The sequence below is a fragment of the Cordyceps militaris genome (assembly GCF_000225605.1).
Source record: "Cordyceps militaris CM01 unplaced genomic scaffold CCM_S00004, whole genome shotgun sequence".
In the NCBI taxonomy this organism is placed as follows: Eukaryota; Fungi; Ascomycota; class Sordariomycetes; order Hypocreales; family Cordycipitaceae; genus Cordyceps; species Cordyceps militaris.
The window spans coordinates 2,540,995-2,557,600 of NW_006271972.1; the positions used below are offsets into that span (position 1 = coordinate 2,540,995).

The following is a 16,606-nucleotide window of genomic DNA, read 5'->3' on the forward strand; positions in this document are numbered from 1 at the left end:
TAAACTTCTCCTTTATAAATAAAAGCTTTTACTAAATTATAGGTAAGTTAGCTAGGGAAGGGGTACTTCTTAATACTACTATCTAGCTTTAAGGGTTTTAGCTAGCTATAGCCTAGGTATTAAAAAGATCTTATAGTTATTATAGCTCTTCTTTTAAGAATATATTCTACTTTATTATAACTATAGTCTAAGCTAAGAGTACTTAGTAGGCCTTAGCTATTAGTAACTATTATTTAGGTTATAGTTTTACTATTATTACTTTTATCTTACTAGCTTTTCTTTTAACTAGGTAAGAAAGGTATTAATATAGAAGAGAGTTAATTATTAAAGACTAGCCTTAGGGTATTTATAGATAGGTATTATAATAGTATTAACTCTCTTATAGAATAAGAGAAGAGGAAAAGCTAGTCTATCTATCTACTATAGTATATAAAGGGGGTATACTAGGGATATGCCTATAGTGGCCTTAGGCTAAGTCTAGCTAGAGTAGGCTTAAGCCTAACTCCTTTATATTTAATATAGCTTCTAAAAAAATATAAAAGATCTTTAATATATAGTAGTAGCCTAATAGCGTTATAATAGGGGAAAAAAACATATTAAGTGGAAAACGTGTCTAGTGCCCTATTAGAAAACAGGCCTTACGCGTGTAGGTAGGTTGATTAGGTAGTATAGTGGGTGGCAACATGTTTTCGACCCCCCCAAAGTCACCAGACCTAAATAGGAAGATCAAAATAATGCTGCTTTAGTCTAAAGTGGCTAACCCTAACCCTGAAGAGAGTTACAGTGGACTTACAGTGGACTGAAGTGGATACCTTTAGCTCGGGCTCAAAGCGGCATCCTGCCGCTATCCTGGTTAGGCTAGCGGCCTCTTGGCTGCTACCTGACAGGGGGTCAATACATGTTGCCACCCACTGTAGGTACCTAAGTTACCCATAACTATGCTGCCGACTTGGCCCACACGGCGGCGGGACCGAGGTCCAGTGTGCCTGTGTCGGAGCGCTACGGTTCAATGCCATCACTCTCGGCCGCCGAGCGAAGCTTGCTATTCCCTCTACCCGAACAATCCTTCAGTTTTCTTCCCCCTTTTCAATCATCCAGCATTTTATCTAGACTGGGGTCGTGACGCATTCCTCCTTTTCCAGCAACCTCGCCGTCTTGCCGCTTCGTCCACCGTCTCACGCACCAGTCAGTAGCCGGCTGCCAGAATGACTGGGCAATCGAAGCCTGCCATTTCGCCTTGGGGGGGCGCCGTCGCCGGTGCAACCGGTGCTGTCCTTGCCAATGCCCTCGTCTATCCTCTCGACATGTTCGTTTTCTCGCCAATTACAAACTCGCCGGACTCGCGCTAACTACCGCCGTCACAGTGTCAAGACAAAGCTTCAGGTTCAAGAACCGCCGAAGGCGGGTGCGCCCAGGAGCGTCAGCGATGCGCCGCATTACACCTCGACCTGGGATGCCATTTCCAGAATTCTCAAGGACGAAGGTATCGAGGGTCTCTACACCGGCATGAGCGGAGCTTTACTCGGCGTCGCCTCAACCAACTTTGCCTATTTTTATTGGTACACAATTGTTCGCTCGGTATACACCAACTACACCAAGAGCATCGCCGCCAACTCGACTGCCACTGAGCTGGCCCTTGGTGCCTTTGCTGGTGCTCTGGCCCAGCTCTTCACAATCCCTGTCGCCGTTGTAACGACTAGACAACAGACTGCCAGCAAAGCCGATCGTCGGGGGCTACTTGCCACCGCCAAGGAGGTTATCGAAGGCCCAGATGGCGTCAGCGGTCTCTGGCGAGGCCTGAAAGCCAGTTTGGTTTTGGTTGTGAATCCTGCCATCACCTATGGCGCCTACGAGCGTCTCAAGGAGTCCTTCTATCCCGGCAGAACTAGTCTCAGGCCTTGGGAGGCTTTCAGTAAGTCGATGCACGGTTTCCTCTTCTCATTTACGCCTAACCATAATTAGTTCTCGGCGCAACATCCAAGGCACTGGCAACCATTGCTACACAGCCCCTTATTGTCGCCAAGGTCGGTCTCCAGTCTAAGCCGCCCCCGTCGAGAAACGGAAAGCCTTTCGAGAGCTTCGGGGAGGTAATGGCTTTCATCGTAAAAAATGAAGGTCTGATTGGCCTCTTTAAGGGTATCGGGCCCCAGATCACGAAAGGATTCTTGGTGCAAGGTATTCTCATGATGACCAAAGAAAGGTATGTCCCTGGCACCTTGAGACCCCTTCTCTTGCGCTAACCACCTTGTTAGGGTTGAGCTGCTGTTCGTCCTCTTCTTCAGATGGCTTGCGAGCCTTCGCTCTAAACACGTTCCACAGGCTGCTGCGGCGGTTGCTAGCCAGGTAGCGACTAGCGCCAGTTTGCTCGTCACCAAATAGAATCATTGCATCCAACCGTTTTGTTTCAGGACTATTAGAAGACTGCGTTCAAATCCAACATATAATTCTCGGCCTGGTATTCGTAGATTTTGTGCTTGGGTTGGTGTAATAACTACAACCAGGTTGCTCATAGACAGGCGCATTGAGAAACTGATGCCGATTGCTGACTAAGCGGGCTACTCCAGCCGTCAAATCTAGATGAGGCTTCACTATGAGGCCAGATTACGTCAGCATCTGCCCCACACTCTCGCTAGGGCTTTCAAATTCACACACATTTTCCGCGAGGTTCGCAGTATCGTGCGTACGATCCATTTGACAGCATACCATCAAACCGCAGCAATGGCCAGTGAGTCGTCGTCAAAGTTCGCAAATCGACCCGTATTAATTCTAACAATTCGTCTACAGAGTCGAAGAACAGTTCCCAGCACAACCAGACGGCGAAGGCGCACCGCAACGGGTTCGTTTCGCTCGTGATCCTCCTAAATCCCAATACAATTCTTAACATTTCCAACAGCATCAAGAAGCCCAAGACCTCGCGCTACCCTTCCCTCAAGGGAACCGACCCCAAATTCCGCCGAAACCACAGACATGCCCTGCACGGCACCCAGAAAGCTCTGGTACGCAATTCTTCATGACTTTCTCATTGACCAAAGTCGGATTGCTAATTGCGACAACAGAAAGAGGCCAAGGAGGGCAATTAAACTGGTTCATGGAGTTTTAACGGAATAATGCATTAGATGGGATGAAAAATGAGGTTTCAGTCGATCTCTCCAGCCTGCCTGTTATTCTGCTGGTAAATAAATGAAAAAAGAACACCATTTTCGACTGACAACTGCGGTTTATTTCATCTTGCGTCGCGAATGTATCGATTGTAGTGTCTGGGACGGGCAACGGTGTCGACATGCGTCGACACAAACGAACTGAAACGTCGGACAGAAGCAGTTATGTCATGAATCACGGGACGCACCCAACAATTCGGTTATCGAATCCGGGACCCGAAGGGGACAGCTTGGTCCATACAATTGCCAGGCACCTTACTCGCCAGGCTGCGCCATCTGCGACTGTTGCTGCCGGATTTCCTATGTTCGCCCTGTTGGCCATCTAGTCTGTAACGTAGGAAATCCGAGGGGCCGGTACCATGCGACCTGAAATAATTTGTAGTTACGGCTGCATACCTCTAGGTACCTAGGTACTTTTAACCAGGCCACTCACTTCTCACTATCATCCATGTACCTATGTACTAAGGTATTATAACCAATGGGCAGGAGCGGGTTCCTAGCGTCGCTAACTAAAGTATACTTCAATTTCCAACTACAGTAGCAGTGCAGATCCAAGGACTACATATTACAACAATATGACATAAATGCCTCATCCATCTACACTCTCTATGTTGAAATGGCAAAAGATGTACCGCGTTTAGTCTGTCAAACGTCCCAAACGCCAAACGTTACGCACGGTGGCTGGGACTGTGTGGCTCAGGCGTGAATGCCTGTTGCCTGGGTGCATTATTACCTAAGACACCAGAACGGACCAAGCGCTGAGCCTTGGGCACACCAGCTGTTTCGACGCAACTCCACCTCATCTTTGACTTGGACACAGCCCATTCTCCGTGGCTCTTGGTTGTATCACCAACGATATATTCCTCGGGGGTCGGATTCTGTTTGCCTGGCAGCAGACAATCTTCTTTCATTACAAGCTTTTCCATGTTTATTGCAGGTATATACAGCCTACACTGCCGATCCACCACCCAGAGTCTCGCCTGACATCTCCTGCACAGAATTCCCTTTCGTTTAGTAACATGCGATAGTCTGACCGTCATCTTTCCATCAGAACTCCTTTGAGGTCAGCAGTTTGCTGCAGGAGCCAAGCAGACTTATCTTCTTGTTAATAATTGGTCCACTCCTGAACACATTTTGGTCGATATCAACCCCGTTCGACCGACCGAATAATGCTCAACATGTCTGGAAACCACGTTATCGGAAATCGGAACAGCACCCCTGAGGCAAACTCTGCGTCTTCTTTGCGGCCTCCTTCATCCAGGGCTGTAGGCTCTGCTAGCTCTCTTCGTGCCTCTGCAGATATGAGTTCGATCTCTGGGCCCGCTCCGTCCAGTCGCATCAGACCGTCGTCGGACTTTTATGGCCAGTCGCAGCAGTCTCATGGCCAAGGATCATTCGATACAGACTCGCAGGATAAGATTGCTCAGCAGTGGATTGCCGACATTGATCAATATGAGACGACGCTCGAGGAAATGGCCGCCGCAACGCTAGATCAAGACTTCAAGGATGAACTCAGTGCTATCGAGCAGTGGTTTCGTGTCTTGAGCGAGGCTGAACGTACTGCTGCTCTCTATGCTCTGCTCCAGCAAACCACGCAGGTGCAAATTCGTTTCTTCATTCAAGTTCTGCAGCAGATGGGCAAGAACCACCCCATGTCCGGCGTTCTCTCACCCGCTACCTTCGACAAAGGTAATAGCCTATGTTGGTTGTGAAATTGTGCACGAAGCTAACTCTTGTATTAGATCCCATGTCTAACCGTTTAAGTGATGCGATGAATAAGCTGACTGTTGACTCGTCCCGAAACTCATTTACTCGCGCCTCTACTAGCACTGCCGCTCCGGGGAAACGCCACTCCGTCTTAGATTCCTCGACAATCAATGCCATGTTTCCAGACGCCGCGGCTGCTATTGCTACTGAAAAGGCCAAGTTTACTCAGAAAACCGGAAATCCACCCTCTTCCAACAGAAATAGTACCGCTGTTGATCCCCGATCGTCGATGGCAGCTCACCAAGACCCCCGAGAAGCCGTTGGATCAGGCGTTTCGCCATGGGGCTCAGATCCAAACAACTCCAAAGCCACTGCTTCTCAACCAGCCATGGGCCAATTTGCGCAGCCTGTATCTTCCGGGGGTCTGAGGTCACCGCTGCCTCAACTGGGAAACAATGCCGCCATTCAAAACACTACTCTCGCTGCTCCTGATAAGAACCCATCTGACCTTCCAATGCTCTCTCCATATAACGGTGGGGGCAGCGGCAATTGGGCATCTATGGTGAACACGCCGATGACATCCACCTTCAGCACCAACCAGCAACCGGGATCGCAAGCTGATATGGTAGCGAATGCGACTGCTATGAAGCTGGCTGCTCTCTCCACCGTAAACAATCGCTTTGCACTCGATGATGCTCGCAAATACCGAAGAGCTCGTTCAAACGATGCGCCCGGCAGCAATCAAATATCATCGCCACCTGCCCACGCTCACGGTCTCAATATTCCGGGTGCTAATGTCGTCATGATCAATGAGCATGGCCAAGTGCTGAGCCGAGAGCAGATTCTCGCATTGCAAGCTCAACAGGGACTCGGACTCGGCAATCGTCCGCGACCCAACTCCCCTGGGCTTGTCCTGCAGCAGCCCATGGGGCAGATGGCACAGTTCGCTTCGCCTCAGCACAACGGCTTTCTAAGCGCCTATGACGGCTCCGGCGTCATGAACAGCGGCATTCCCGCTGTCAACTTGGGACAGCTAGCCTTGTCTGGACACGAAGGCTATTTGTCGGACCACTCTGATATGGTGCGCGGTCGGTCACCCAGAGGCCGGAGGGGTAGCTCAAAGCCACCAGAGGATCCCACAGACCCAACTCTGCTTCAAGATATTCCAAGCTGGCTCCGCAGTCTTCGCCTACACAAGTACACGGACAATTTGAAGGACATGAAATGGACGGATCTCGTTGAATTGGATGACAAGGCTCTGGAAGACCGCGGAGTGAATGCCCTCGGTGCAAGGAGGAAGATGCTCAAGGTGTTTGAGCAAGTTAGGGGTGCGTTGGAATCGCACCACACAAAAACTTGCCGCTAACTCGTGTATAGACGCCAAAGCTGAAGGACGCATCGGTTAGTGCCTACTCTGCAGGTACAGGCTGGGCACAACGATGGTGTTTGAGAGGCGATGACCAGTTTGTTCCGTCCACTAGCATCATGACTGGAAAGCTAGAGACTGTAGACGATATGGCCTGGACAGTCATGAGCTTTATCACGACTCTAGATCTGCGTTTGGATTTTTGAATGGAAAATGCATAATCTTGCAGGCTTATTCGACTATTGTACACCATTCTACGAGTTTTAATGCATATTGTGGTTTATCTTTTCATTTATCTTTTCGGAATAATATTAAAGGAGTTGTCTAAAGGTGGGTCCACTTCCATGGACCTAACCCTGTATTAACTGGAGGAGGAGCAAAACCAGGTCACGAGATCCACGGTCAAAAAAACACAGAGCGACATGCAAGATAATAACAGCTTACCGTTGTGCCTGATAAGTGGCTACCTAGTAGGTATTGAAACCCACTACTCCCATTAGCTAGGTACTGAGTGAACGAGAACACGCAGCATCAGTTTTTCAGATCCGTCCAGTGACGCATAGGACGCCCGTACAATCTACGCCATAGTCTATTCGAAGCAGGCTAGATTGCATGCTCAGAGCCCTACAGAAGGCTTTCTTGAAACGATATTGGATCCCGGGCTCAATCCACACACCACCCATTCTTACGTCGTTGTAACTTGTCGTTGGTCCGGCAAGGTCATTCGCCACTCTTCACCGTCCTGCACATTGAAGCATTTATGCCCTGTGTCGTCTGCAAAGTTCGATTTGCTTACCAGTTGAGTGAGTGGTACGATGGCGAGCATGACGCACGATGACAACTCCGATGCCGACTCTGATCTTGAGGAGCTCCGGGGCGACATTGCGAAGTTCGACGAGTCTGTCCGCGAATTTCTAGCATCCCACGAAAGTAGCAGGGACACACATGCCTATGATAGACCAACTCGCGGTGGGAGGGGGTCCCGAGGTCCAAGAAAGGCTGCAAAACCTCGTGGCGACATCACCGCCCGTCTGTCCAGAGTCAACCAGGCGTTCCTAGCGGGCGAATACAATCGCGCTCTAGAGCTTGTATCCGAGGTGATTAGAATCAATGCTGAAACTTTTCAAGCATGGACGGCTCTTGCAGCGATCTTCAGGGAGCAAGGCGAGCTGGATCGGGCTCTCGCAGCGATGATGTACGCTGCGCACTTACGACCGAAAGATATCGGCGGCTGGATGTCATGTGCATCTTATGCACTCGACAATGTCGGAGGAAGTGAAGAGGCGAACTTGAAGACAGCGCGGCTGTGCTTCTCGGCGGCTCTGAGAGCTGACCCCCACAACGTGGAAGCAAGATTGGGCAAGGCATCCGTGTGCCACGAGCAGGGCCACTACGCGCAAGCAATATTGGAGTACAATTACATCCTAAGGCAAAGGCCTGTTGATCTCGATATTGTTCGGAAGCTAGCAGAAACATGCGTCGATAACAAAGACAATCCACCCGCCACTGCATCTGCAAAAATGGCATACCGGCGCTTTTTCGATCATGTGATTCCGGACGGACCAGGAGACAGATTCGAGGGGCTTTGGTACGACATTGGCATTTATATAGACTTTTGCGCGTCGAGCGGTAGCTACCGTGAAACGATCAAAGAGCTCAAAGCCCTTGCCAGATGGATGGTTGGTCGGGCCGCAGAGGCATATTGGGATGAGCTCCAAGACGACGACCGCGAATGGGATATAGACAGCAAGAGACGAAGACAAATTGTCGATTTTACTGAGTCGTTATTCTCTCCATCGCTGTATGGCGAATTATTACCACTCGATCTCAGAATGAGGCTAGCTATTCTACGATTAAGACTTTTGGAGAAGAATGAAGCCATGGTAAGATATATCAAGGCATTAGCCTACAAAACCATATATCTGACACTTGTCAGATACACCTACAACTTCTCGACCCTTCTGCACAAGCGACCAGAGATTTCGTTGCCGAATTTCCAACTGTCGCGTATGATCTTGCCGAGGAACTCCTCAAGAACAGCGTTTCAGACATCGCCACACATATATTTGAGACCTTCCGAGAGACCTCGGATACCCCAGATCCGACGATATTATTGCAGCTCGGCAGATGTTACATTTTAGCCGGAGAGCAATCCAAGGCCGAGGAGTGCTTTCTTGCCGCTATCGATGCCGATCAAGATTCTATAGATGCGCGCATCGAGCTAGCTAATGTGTACGAACAGGCGAAAGAGGGCGAGGAGGCTCTCATATTGACGGCAGAAGCCATGGCGTTACAGGATGCACAGAGCCACCAAGCAGGCCACGGAAGAATGGAGACCGCTGGTCGATCCAGCAGTCACCAAGAGCAATCGCGACGCCGCATCTCGCAGAATGATCAGAGTGCTACCAAGGTGGACCCAAACAAACAATCGCGTGTTCCAAGACGTTATCGGCCCAAGAGACTAGCGGGTGCTGATGCATTGCGTCAAGATGAGCAAACCCGTGCTATCAAGCTGTCGAAGCAGTATGATATTGTGAGAGACCTCAAACTTCGAATTTCGCAAGGACAACTTGATCTTATTGGAGAGTGGATGAATGCATCGCGAGACCTTGTTGACGACTTCAGATCACTGAAGCGGTTTTATTCGTGGGACAAGTACCTCCACTTCCTCAGGAAGAAGCCTACATCCATACCGATGACCTCACGAGCGCCAGATAGTGAATTGTCCAAGATGTATGAGCGATTGACGCGATGTAAGCCGCGGAGCTATCTACCAGGCCCAATGATCTCTGACTGACAACCATGCTAGCCCTCGCACCACAAGCCGACAGCGGTATGACGGGCACCCAGCAAGGAATGCATCAGGGCATTTCATTCGACAATTGGCTGAATATTTTTCTGGATTATGCCATTGGGCTTGCTGAGAATCAACAACGGGAAGAGGCCTATCAGGTGTGTGAAGCAGCTAAAGACTCGGTGGTATTTCGAGCTTCAAATCATGAATTTCTAATTTATATTGCATGGTCTGGTATGTTTTATCTGGTTGCGTCCTAATTGACAAACTCTAACAAGCCTAGTTTGTGCTATCTATACCAACGATGAAGAGCGGTGTGTTGCAATTGCCAGGTATCTGATGAGAGATGGGGTAATGTCCGATGCAAATCGGATGTTTGCCTTACTCTCAAGACTATGCCAGTCTCCTGTTTCCTGGTACACTTCAGGTCCGGCGCAGAAGTTTATTTTACGGCAGATTCGGAGTATCGACAACAGCTACGAAGGGCTCTTTTCCACAAAGTTTGACTCATCCGAGGCAGGGGAGCCTACATTCTTGAAAATTGACATGGATGTATGTCTTTTAATGCTGTACGGTCACATTCTATTCACATCCACAAGCTATACATATGCCATCAGTAAGTACCTCGAGGGGAAGGTCAACCGCTCATCTAATCGTTCTTATCAGGTTATTTTCTACGAGCGAGGTCACTTGACCCAACCAATCCAATGATCAATCTCAGTCTAGGCTTGGCATACGTTCATTATGGGCTGAAAAGACAGTCTACGAACCGGCAGTATCTTCTTCTGCAAGGACAAGCCTTTATCTCTCAGTACTTCGAGGCAGGAGAAGGCCCTGGGGCAAGGCCGCTTCCAGAACGATATTACAACACTGGGCGTCTTTTCCAACTTTTGGGACTCAGCCAGCTGGCCTCTAATCTCTACTGCAAAGCGATTGCGGCCAACGATGTGGAGAGCAACGATGTGGAGAGCCGCAATACTGACATTGATACGCTGGTGGCCATTAACAACTTTATGTCATATTTAGCTGTTGGCAACAAAAGTGCTGCGTTCTCACTATTGAAGAGAAAACTAGTGCTATGAACGAATAATTACCATGATGAGAAGATTTTTATGAAAATTTCCATGTCTCGTTGTGTCATCGTAGGTGCTACATTCTTCTTGGGCTAAATGAAGCCTACTAGGTACTACACTTATGTACCTAGGTACGGCGGTTGTTCCCACCAGCACCACACTAAGAGGCGGTGGTCCACCTCCATGCCACCTCGACAGAAACCAGGACAGATCATCAGCAAACAGCGACAGTTACCATCCATTTGCAGAGGGCAAGACGGCTTGCAAGGTTCGCGCACGGCAGTCGCAAATGGATCTAGCAAAAACGGCAAAATGCTAATTTCCGCAAACGCTCGAAGAAGCGTAGCGACCGCACTATTGGTTCTTGCCACGGCCTTTGGTACTCATGCGGCCGAGCAGGCGACACAAGCCACCCAGACTGGGACGAAACCGCGATCAAATCATGACGGGCACTTGACTGGAACGAGCCAGTGCGAAGCGCGGACTATAAATTATATCACGCATACGCTACCACAATCATGCCTCACCAGCAGCTGGTCTAGCACAGCAGCTGTGGTGGAGAGCACGCCACTCACAGCCACTGTGCCAGCGACGGCGAGAGCGAACGCCACCTCAACTGTTAACGATTCAGAGTCGGTCGAGAATCAAACAAATATAATAGAAGCCAGCGAAACCCCCGAGTCTGCAGACACCGACTCGACGACCGCGCCGTTCATGTCCTTCGAAGATTGGAAGGCAATGATGCTGCAAAAGACTGGGCAAGATCCCCAGGATCTCAAGCAAGTGAAACGCTCAGAAGCGCAGGGTGATGAACGTCAGCGACTTCAATCTTACTCGGGGGGTGGTTTAGGGGACGAGGGCGAAATTTCTTTAGATTTTGGGGGACATTCAGATCAGGCGCATGCTGTACATGGCTACGACGGCGATGAGGAGCATGCCGACGAGTCATCCGCCGAGGTTGAACAAGCTGCAATTCACCGCAGTAAAGATGCAGGCAAGACTTGCAAAGAACGATTTTCTTTCGCGTCATTCGATGCTGGAGCCACGATTCTCAAAACAAGCTCCGGTGCCAAGAACTCCAAGGCTATTCTGGTCGAGAACAAAGACACATATATGCTTCTCGAATGCACGACGCCGAACAAATATGTCATCATAGAACTGACGGATGACATTTGGGTTGACACTATTGTTCTAGCCAACTTTGAGTTCTTCTCTAGCATGATACGCCATTTCAGAGTCAGCGTCAGCGATCGATACCCCGTCAAAATGGATAAATGGAAGGAACTGGGAACTTTTGAGGCTCGAAATTCGCGCGATATACAAGCATTCTTGGTTGAGAACCCGCAAATTTGGGCCAAATACCTGAGGCTAGAGTTTCTCACTCATTATAGCAACGAGTATTACTGCCCTGTCTCCTTAGTTCGAGTTCATGGGTCCCGAATGCTCGACAAGTGGAAGGATAGTGAGACTGGGACTGACGACGACCCTGTGGGCGAAATCGATGGAATAGCGGAGAATGCGATTGTCCCCCAGGAGAACTCATCCGAGGCGACCGTCTTTCAGGAGAGCAATACTACAACTGCAGACGCCAACGACATTTGCCTCCTCATGGAGTTGACGCCTCTCCAGCTACCTTTGTTCATGTGTCCGGTGGACAGGGCTTCAGCTCTCACGAACAACTCCGCCGTCGTCGCAGAAGATGTCAGCAATAAGCAGTACAAAAAGGCCATCCAGGAGCAAATAAGTGAGCCTGAACAATGGCAGATAATATCAAACCCCCAAGAAAACTCAGGCAACATAGCAGCATCCTCTACAGCCCCTGAGGCCTCAAAATCGGCTAGCCAACCGAGTACGGATTCCGAAGATGAGCGAGCTAGCGACAATATTTCATCAAAACATACGAAATATTCCACGACGTCGACGGCTGCTGCTTTGTCGCCTGCGGCAGCCGCCGGAAAAGTTCCGGCTGCCTCCGCCTCCAATAGCAGGTCTAGAGGCAATGCGACGAATATCGCCACCCCATCGCCACCGTCTGTCCAAGAGGGCTTCTTCAATTCCGTGACGAAGCGTCTACAACAGGTGGAAACGAATCTGACACTATCGCTCAAATACGTCGAAGAGCAGTCTAGGCATGTGCAAGACGCTTTTCAGCGATCTGAACAGAAACAGCTTGTAAAGATCTCCTCTGTCCTGATGGACTTGAACCAGACAGTTCTAGCAGAGCTACGAAACTTCAGAGATCAGTATGATCAGATTTGGCAGTCCACTGTCTTGGCCCTGGAAAGCCAGAAAGACCAGTCACAGCGGGACATACTAGCGCTCAGCTCCCGGCTGCACGTGCTGGCTGACGAGGTTGTGTTCCAGAAACGCATGGCAATTGTGCAAGCCGTGCTACTTCTTTCTTGTCTCTTGCTGGTAATATTCTCCAGAGGCGTTCCGATCCCGTATCTTGGCTTGCCTTCGGACCAGGGAATGGGCACAAGTGAAGCGTTTGCGGAAATTTTGGCCTCGATGCAGAGGCGTGACATGTACCCAAGCGGATCGCCCAGGTTCCAAGATGCCCGAACGCCCACCACGCCGGAACCTCATGCGGCAAGGCCCCCTCTCGAGAATCCCATGGCTGCCTCCCGGTTGAACGTGGACGACTACAGCTATCAGCGACCGTCTCCTCCTTTAACACCGAACGATGAGCTGGACGATAACGTGCCGGACTGGCAGGCAAGTGGTCACTTATCCGCCATACAAGCAACGGGATACGACAAGGGCTCTCGGTACACCAACTCCCGTAAGCCGCTCCCATCATTACCAGAAGATGTTTCTTGCCCCGGATTGTCTTGACCGCCATTGATCCTCACTTCCCCTCCCGGTGCGCCCTCAAGACTGCTCTAATGATCCGGAGCCCAGGACGACGTGTACATATTAATGATATATGATAATTGAGAGCAAAGGATTCCTGTCTTAATGATTACTGCAGCGATTCAGTTGACTGTATATAGCGAGTTTCTGCATCATTACATTATTTTGCCCTCCTGTTAATCCCCCATTACATTTAGCGATAGATAGCAAAAAGCTCCCACTTGCGTTCAACGTCCACTTTCGCGGCCGAGCATATACATGGTTGAATGTCATTCTCAATTTATTCCCCTCTCTCATTACCGATGTAAAGATGCTGAATGGCCTCCAGGTCGTATTCTTCAAGAGCGGCCAGGCGGGTACCTCGATCGTACTGCGAACGTCTGCGTCGCTGCTCATCACGAAAATGCTGTCCAGCGTTCGGGGTGAAGAGTCCTGTAAAAGTTTTACCTCACTGTTACACGAAGCCATTATTAGCTACTGACCGACATGCTCTGCGTTTTCGCAGCTGCGCTTCATTTTCGACTGGTTATCTGGTTCTGGGAACTGTTCTTCTTGACCTGCCATTTCTGGCATCGGGCCATTTGAGGTAAAGTAGAGCTATACAAGCACATCAGCACATTGTTGAGAGCGTGACTGCATCTCTGCCTACTTTGGGTCGATAGTGCGCAGCCTCCAACATCACGGAGCTGTTTCGAAACTTCTGCACCAGGCAATCCTTCCCCTGTATAGCTGCTGAAGGGTTAGTATGGGCATGATCTGTGGTTGGCCGCTTAGACTCACTGGCGTACGAAACCTCGGCCACCTTGTCGCTTTTGAAGCAATTCCTGGCCAAAGATTAGCGCTCTTTCTAAAAGTGTAGCAATCACACTCACCATCGTTGATTACCACGCGCCTCAACAAACTGTGTAAAATTATTTAGCGCGGGCGAGTATTTTTCAAAAACTGCGCAACTCACATCGATAATATCTAGAGGCTTGTTTGGTGTCAGTTGCAATTGTTCCCGAGCGCATTCAGGTACTCACATCAACAAAGTTAATAAACGCATATCCAACACTATGAATGCATTAGCATCTTCAATCAAAACGAGGCAATGGCGAATTTGGACATACTTGCAGTCGTTGGCGAAATCTATGCGGAGATACATGAAGTCGTATTTGCCCCAGCTGGATTCGTCGACAATTCGCTTGAGCATGGCTTGGTCTACTTTATTGGGTATATTCCTTAACATAATCTGCAAAGGTTAGAGTGTTTCCGCCAAAGTTAAACAACCAAGTAGCATACCGTTGTTCTGACATCAATTCCTTCTCGAATGCGATGAACATCCACATGGTTGTGGTGACTGCTCGGGCTTTGGAAAGCGTTCCTGTTTACTCGCGCAGCATGCTGCCGCCGATCCAATTTACCGAGGTCTGAATTGGATCTCGATGGACTAAATCCATTATGGATGGTGAGAGCTGGAGAGGGAGGCTTTCGATAAGCAGCTGACACTCTCTGGTAAGTCGGCGAGATGGGGGTTGACAGGGTCGCCACTTCAGCACCTGGCCCGCTAGCAATGAACGAGTTCACCAAGTACGGGAAATTTGGCGTATAATTGGGCTGTGCAATTACCGGGTACATTGCAAGAGGGGTATTTAGGCAGAGATTGGCTTGGGGTATCAAGTTCTGCTTCGAGTCGGCAAGTCCGTATTCCCAGCTAGCGCCCGGATTGGAGGCGCGAGGAGTGTCATAGATTCTCAACCCGTTTCCGGAAGAGTTTGAGTCTTCTTCCATATAGGTGGCAAGAACAATCCTAACTCCCTAGTCGAGTGTTAAGATTCGTTCCTCCAAAAGAAGTGTACCAGAACTTACGCTCTGTCCTTCTGACGTCGGGGCTTGGGCGAGTGCCATTTTGGCAGCCAAAACGTCACAATATTCCACAATGCCCCTGAAAGATCCATCTCGATATGTCATTTTCTTTTGAAACGCAAATATTTCTCCGTGGACCCGAAGATTCGTCATGACTTCTGCTGCCACTTCTTCGGCGCTGGCAGCTGACCCTGCTGGCACAGTAGCCAACACCACCAACTGGCCACTATCTCGAGGTAAGGGGTATAGTTCGGCCGAGGAATCCTACTTTTATCAGCTTTCCAATATCGATCGTGAATAGATTCAGTTTAGCATTTTGTCGCTTACATGGACTACTTGCCAACCCAGCGTGGAGGAGCTTGTCTGGCTTTGAAAATTCCATGCGTCTCTGATGTCCTCGAAAAAGACTCCAACTATGCCTTTTCTTTCGAGAATTCTCTTTTCTCCATGGGAAACTCTGGACACTTTCTCCAGATCCTATTTATGGTCAGCAATGGTAGTTGATACTTCCAGCTCAATATACACATACTTGAAGCCAGAGGTTGACCTGCTGTGGAGTAATGGCTTGCTCGGCGATGATTTTCAGCCATCTGGACAATCCCATGGTGTGACTGAGCATGTTAACTGGCACACGCATCTCTTCGAAAAAATCTGTGGCAATATGGAATGGGTTGAAGGCAGAGGCAGTTGGCGAGAGCCCGCTCTTTGACGCCCGACCTGGCGTGACGAACGGGTCCTTCTCTCGCGCTCGTCGCTCACCCTGGCTGAAATGAACGACTTGTTTTTCGTTTTGGGGTTCATCAAGAATGCTTCCCTGATGCCTGAGGGATCCCACATTTCGTTCGATTGGCTCACCGGGTGATGGCGCTGTTAGTCTGGTATCTGGAGAGCCTGCAGACGAGTCACCCTCTCCGGAGGGGGATGGAGATGAAAAGGGCATTCCGCAAATCTTGGTGGCTCGAGCTGCCATAGGTCTGTATAAATCGATCTATTCTTATGCGTCTGTGTTCTCGTTTCTTGCAAGGTTGTAAAGGATTGCACTTTGAAAGGGAAACCCGAGGTGTGTGTAGGAGGACGTTTGTAGGTTGACGGCCCGTTGCACCTGGCAAGATTTAGTAGCAAACCAGGGCCACGCCCAACGCACACGTTTTCAGCAGCTGCAGTAAGCGTGGCAAGTTGCAAGGGTTATTTCGGAGTATAATGTTGTTCAGCTCCCCTTTCTAGGCAGCCCAAACTCTTTCATTACTATCTCGAAGGTCGGTCGACTGTGGCCTATGTGCCTTGCACATTGGACATAGCTAGCATTGAACTGATGATAGTTTGATCAGTGAAAAACAGTGCCCGCCCATTATAACACTTCGTTTACAAACCTACCTACCTACTTGACGTATTCCGTCGTACTTTAGCGTCGAATTGCTTCTGCCTATTCATTTCTAGCACTTGACACTGTCCTGCATACTAGCACACACTCAAGTTCTGTCATGTGCTGTGTATCACATGCCATATTAGCCTCAAGCCCCTATTTCGGTTCGATCCTGCAAAGGTGGCCGGGTTATTGTGTGACTTGCGGCTATACTCTCTCTTTTGTGTCGACCTGGCCGTCCGCCTGAGTAGGAACCTACGCTGCTTGCCTGGCAGCTGAGCAGAAGCAAACAGCTTAGAGCCCGCGCCAAAATAGGTCTTTAGCATTTATGTGTATTATGTTTTGCCAAGTCTCGTCTGAATTAAATCGATGTCACGAGCCAGCAAAAGTACATAGGTAGTGATATGGCTCGTGTTTCACCCCACCCATCACAGAGAGGTACCC

General features: G+C 49.5%; 6 protein-coding genes across 6 annotated transcripts; 5 read left to right on the forward strand and 1 right to left on the reverse strand.

Annotated features, from left to right (window-relative positions):
- Positions 1–1,205: 1,205 nt before the first annotated feature.
- CCM_05810 (Mitochondrial substrate carrier) lies at positions 1,206–2,379 on the forward strand (the record flags this gene model as incomplete). The annotated part of the gene is made up of 4 exons (XM_006670954.1): positions 1,206–1,306; positions 1,365–1,912; positions 1,963–2,200; positions 2,253–2,379. The coding sequence occupies 4 exons, from the start codon at positions 1,206–1,208 to the stop codon at positions 2,377–2,379; spliced, it is 1,014 nt and encodes a 337-aa protein (XP_006671017.1).
- A 339-nt stretch (positions 2,380–2,718) lies between these two features.
- CCM_05811 (60S ribosomal protein L29) lies at positions 2,719–3,080 on the forward strand (the record flags this gene model as incomplete). The annotated part of the gene is made up of 4 exons (XM_006670955.1): positions 2,719–2,725; positions 2,785–2,836; positions 2,894–2,996; positions 3,057–3,080. The coding sequence occupies 4 exons, from the start codon at positions 2,719–2,721 to the stop codon at positions 3,078–3,080; spliced, it is 186 nt and encodes a 61-aa protein (XP_006671018.1).
- Positions 3,081–4,327: 1,247 nt separating this feature from the next.
- On the forward strand, positions 4,328–6,437 carry CCM_05812 (protein VTS1; the record flags this gene model as incomplete). Its single annotated transcript, XM_006670956.1, has 3 exons — positions 4,328–4,847; positions 4,901–6,186; positions 6,243–6,437. The coding sequence occupies 3 exons, from the start codon at positions 4,328–4,330 to the stop codon at positions 6,435–6,437; spliced, it is 2,001 nt and encodes a 666-aa protein (XP_006671019.1).
- A 609-nt stretch (positions 6,438–7,046) lies between these two features.
- Positions 7,047–10,107, forward strand: CCM_05813 (RNA polymerase III transcription factor TFIIIC subunit (Tfc4), putative; the record flags this gene model as incomplete). The annotated part of the gene is made up of 5 exons (XM_006670957.1): positions 7,047–8,114; positions 8,168–8,984; positions 9,041–9,259; positions 9,309–9,641; positions 9,692–10,107. 5 exons carry the CDS (start codon positions 7,047–7,049, stop codon positions 10,105–10,107), a joined length of 2,853 nt encoding a protein of 950 aa, XP_006671020.1.
- Positions 10,108–10,281: 174 nt separating this feature from the next.
- Positions 10,282–13,031, forward strand: CCM_05814 (Sad1/UNC domain-containing protein; the record flags this gene model as incomplete). The annotated part of the gene is made up of 3 exons (XM_006670958.1): positions 10,282–11,842; positions 11,915–12,883; positions 13,003–13,031. 3 exons carry the CDS (start codon positions 10,282–10,284, stop codon positions 13,029–13,031), a joined length of 2,559 nt encoding a protein of 852 aa, XP_006671021.1.
- A 203-nt stretch (positions 13,032–13,234) lies between these two features.
- CCM_05815 (meiosis protein MEI2) lies at positions 13,235–15,769 on the reverse strand (the record flags this gene model as incomplete). The annotated part of the gene is made up of 12 exons (XM_006670959.1): positions 13,235–13,386; positions 13,437–13,551; positions 13,604–13,683; positions 13,735–13,778; positions 13,827–13,855; positions 13,910–13,927; positions 13,977–14,007; positions 14,064–14,185; positions 14,236–14,751; positions 14,803–15,063; positions 15,127–15,276; positions 15,329–15,769. The coding sequence occupies 12 exons, from the start codon at positions 15,767–15,769 to the stop codon at positions 13,235–13,237; spliced, it is 1,959 nt and encodes a 652-aa protein (XP_006671022.1).
- Between the last annotated feature and the right edge of the window lie 837 nt (positions 15,770–16,606).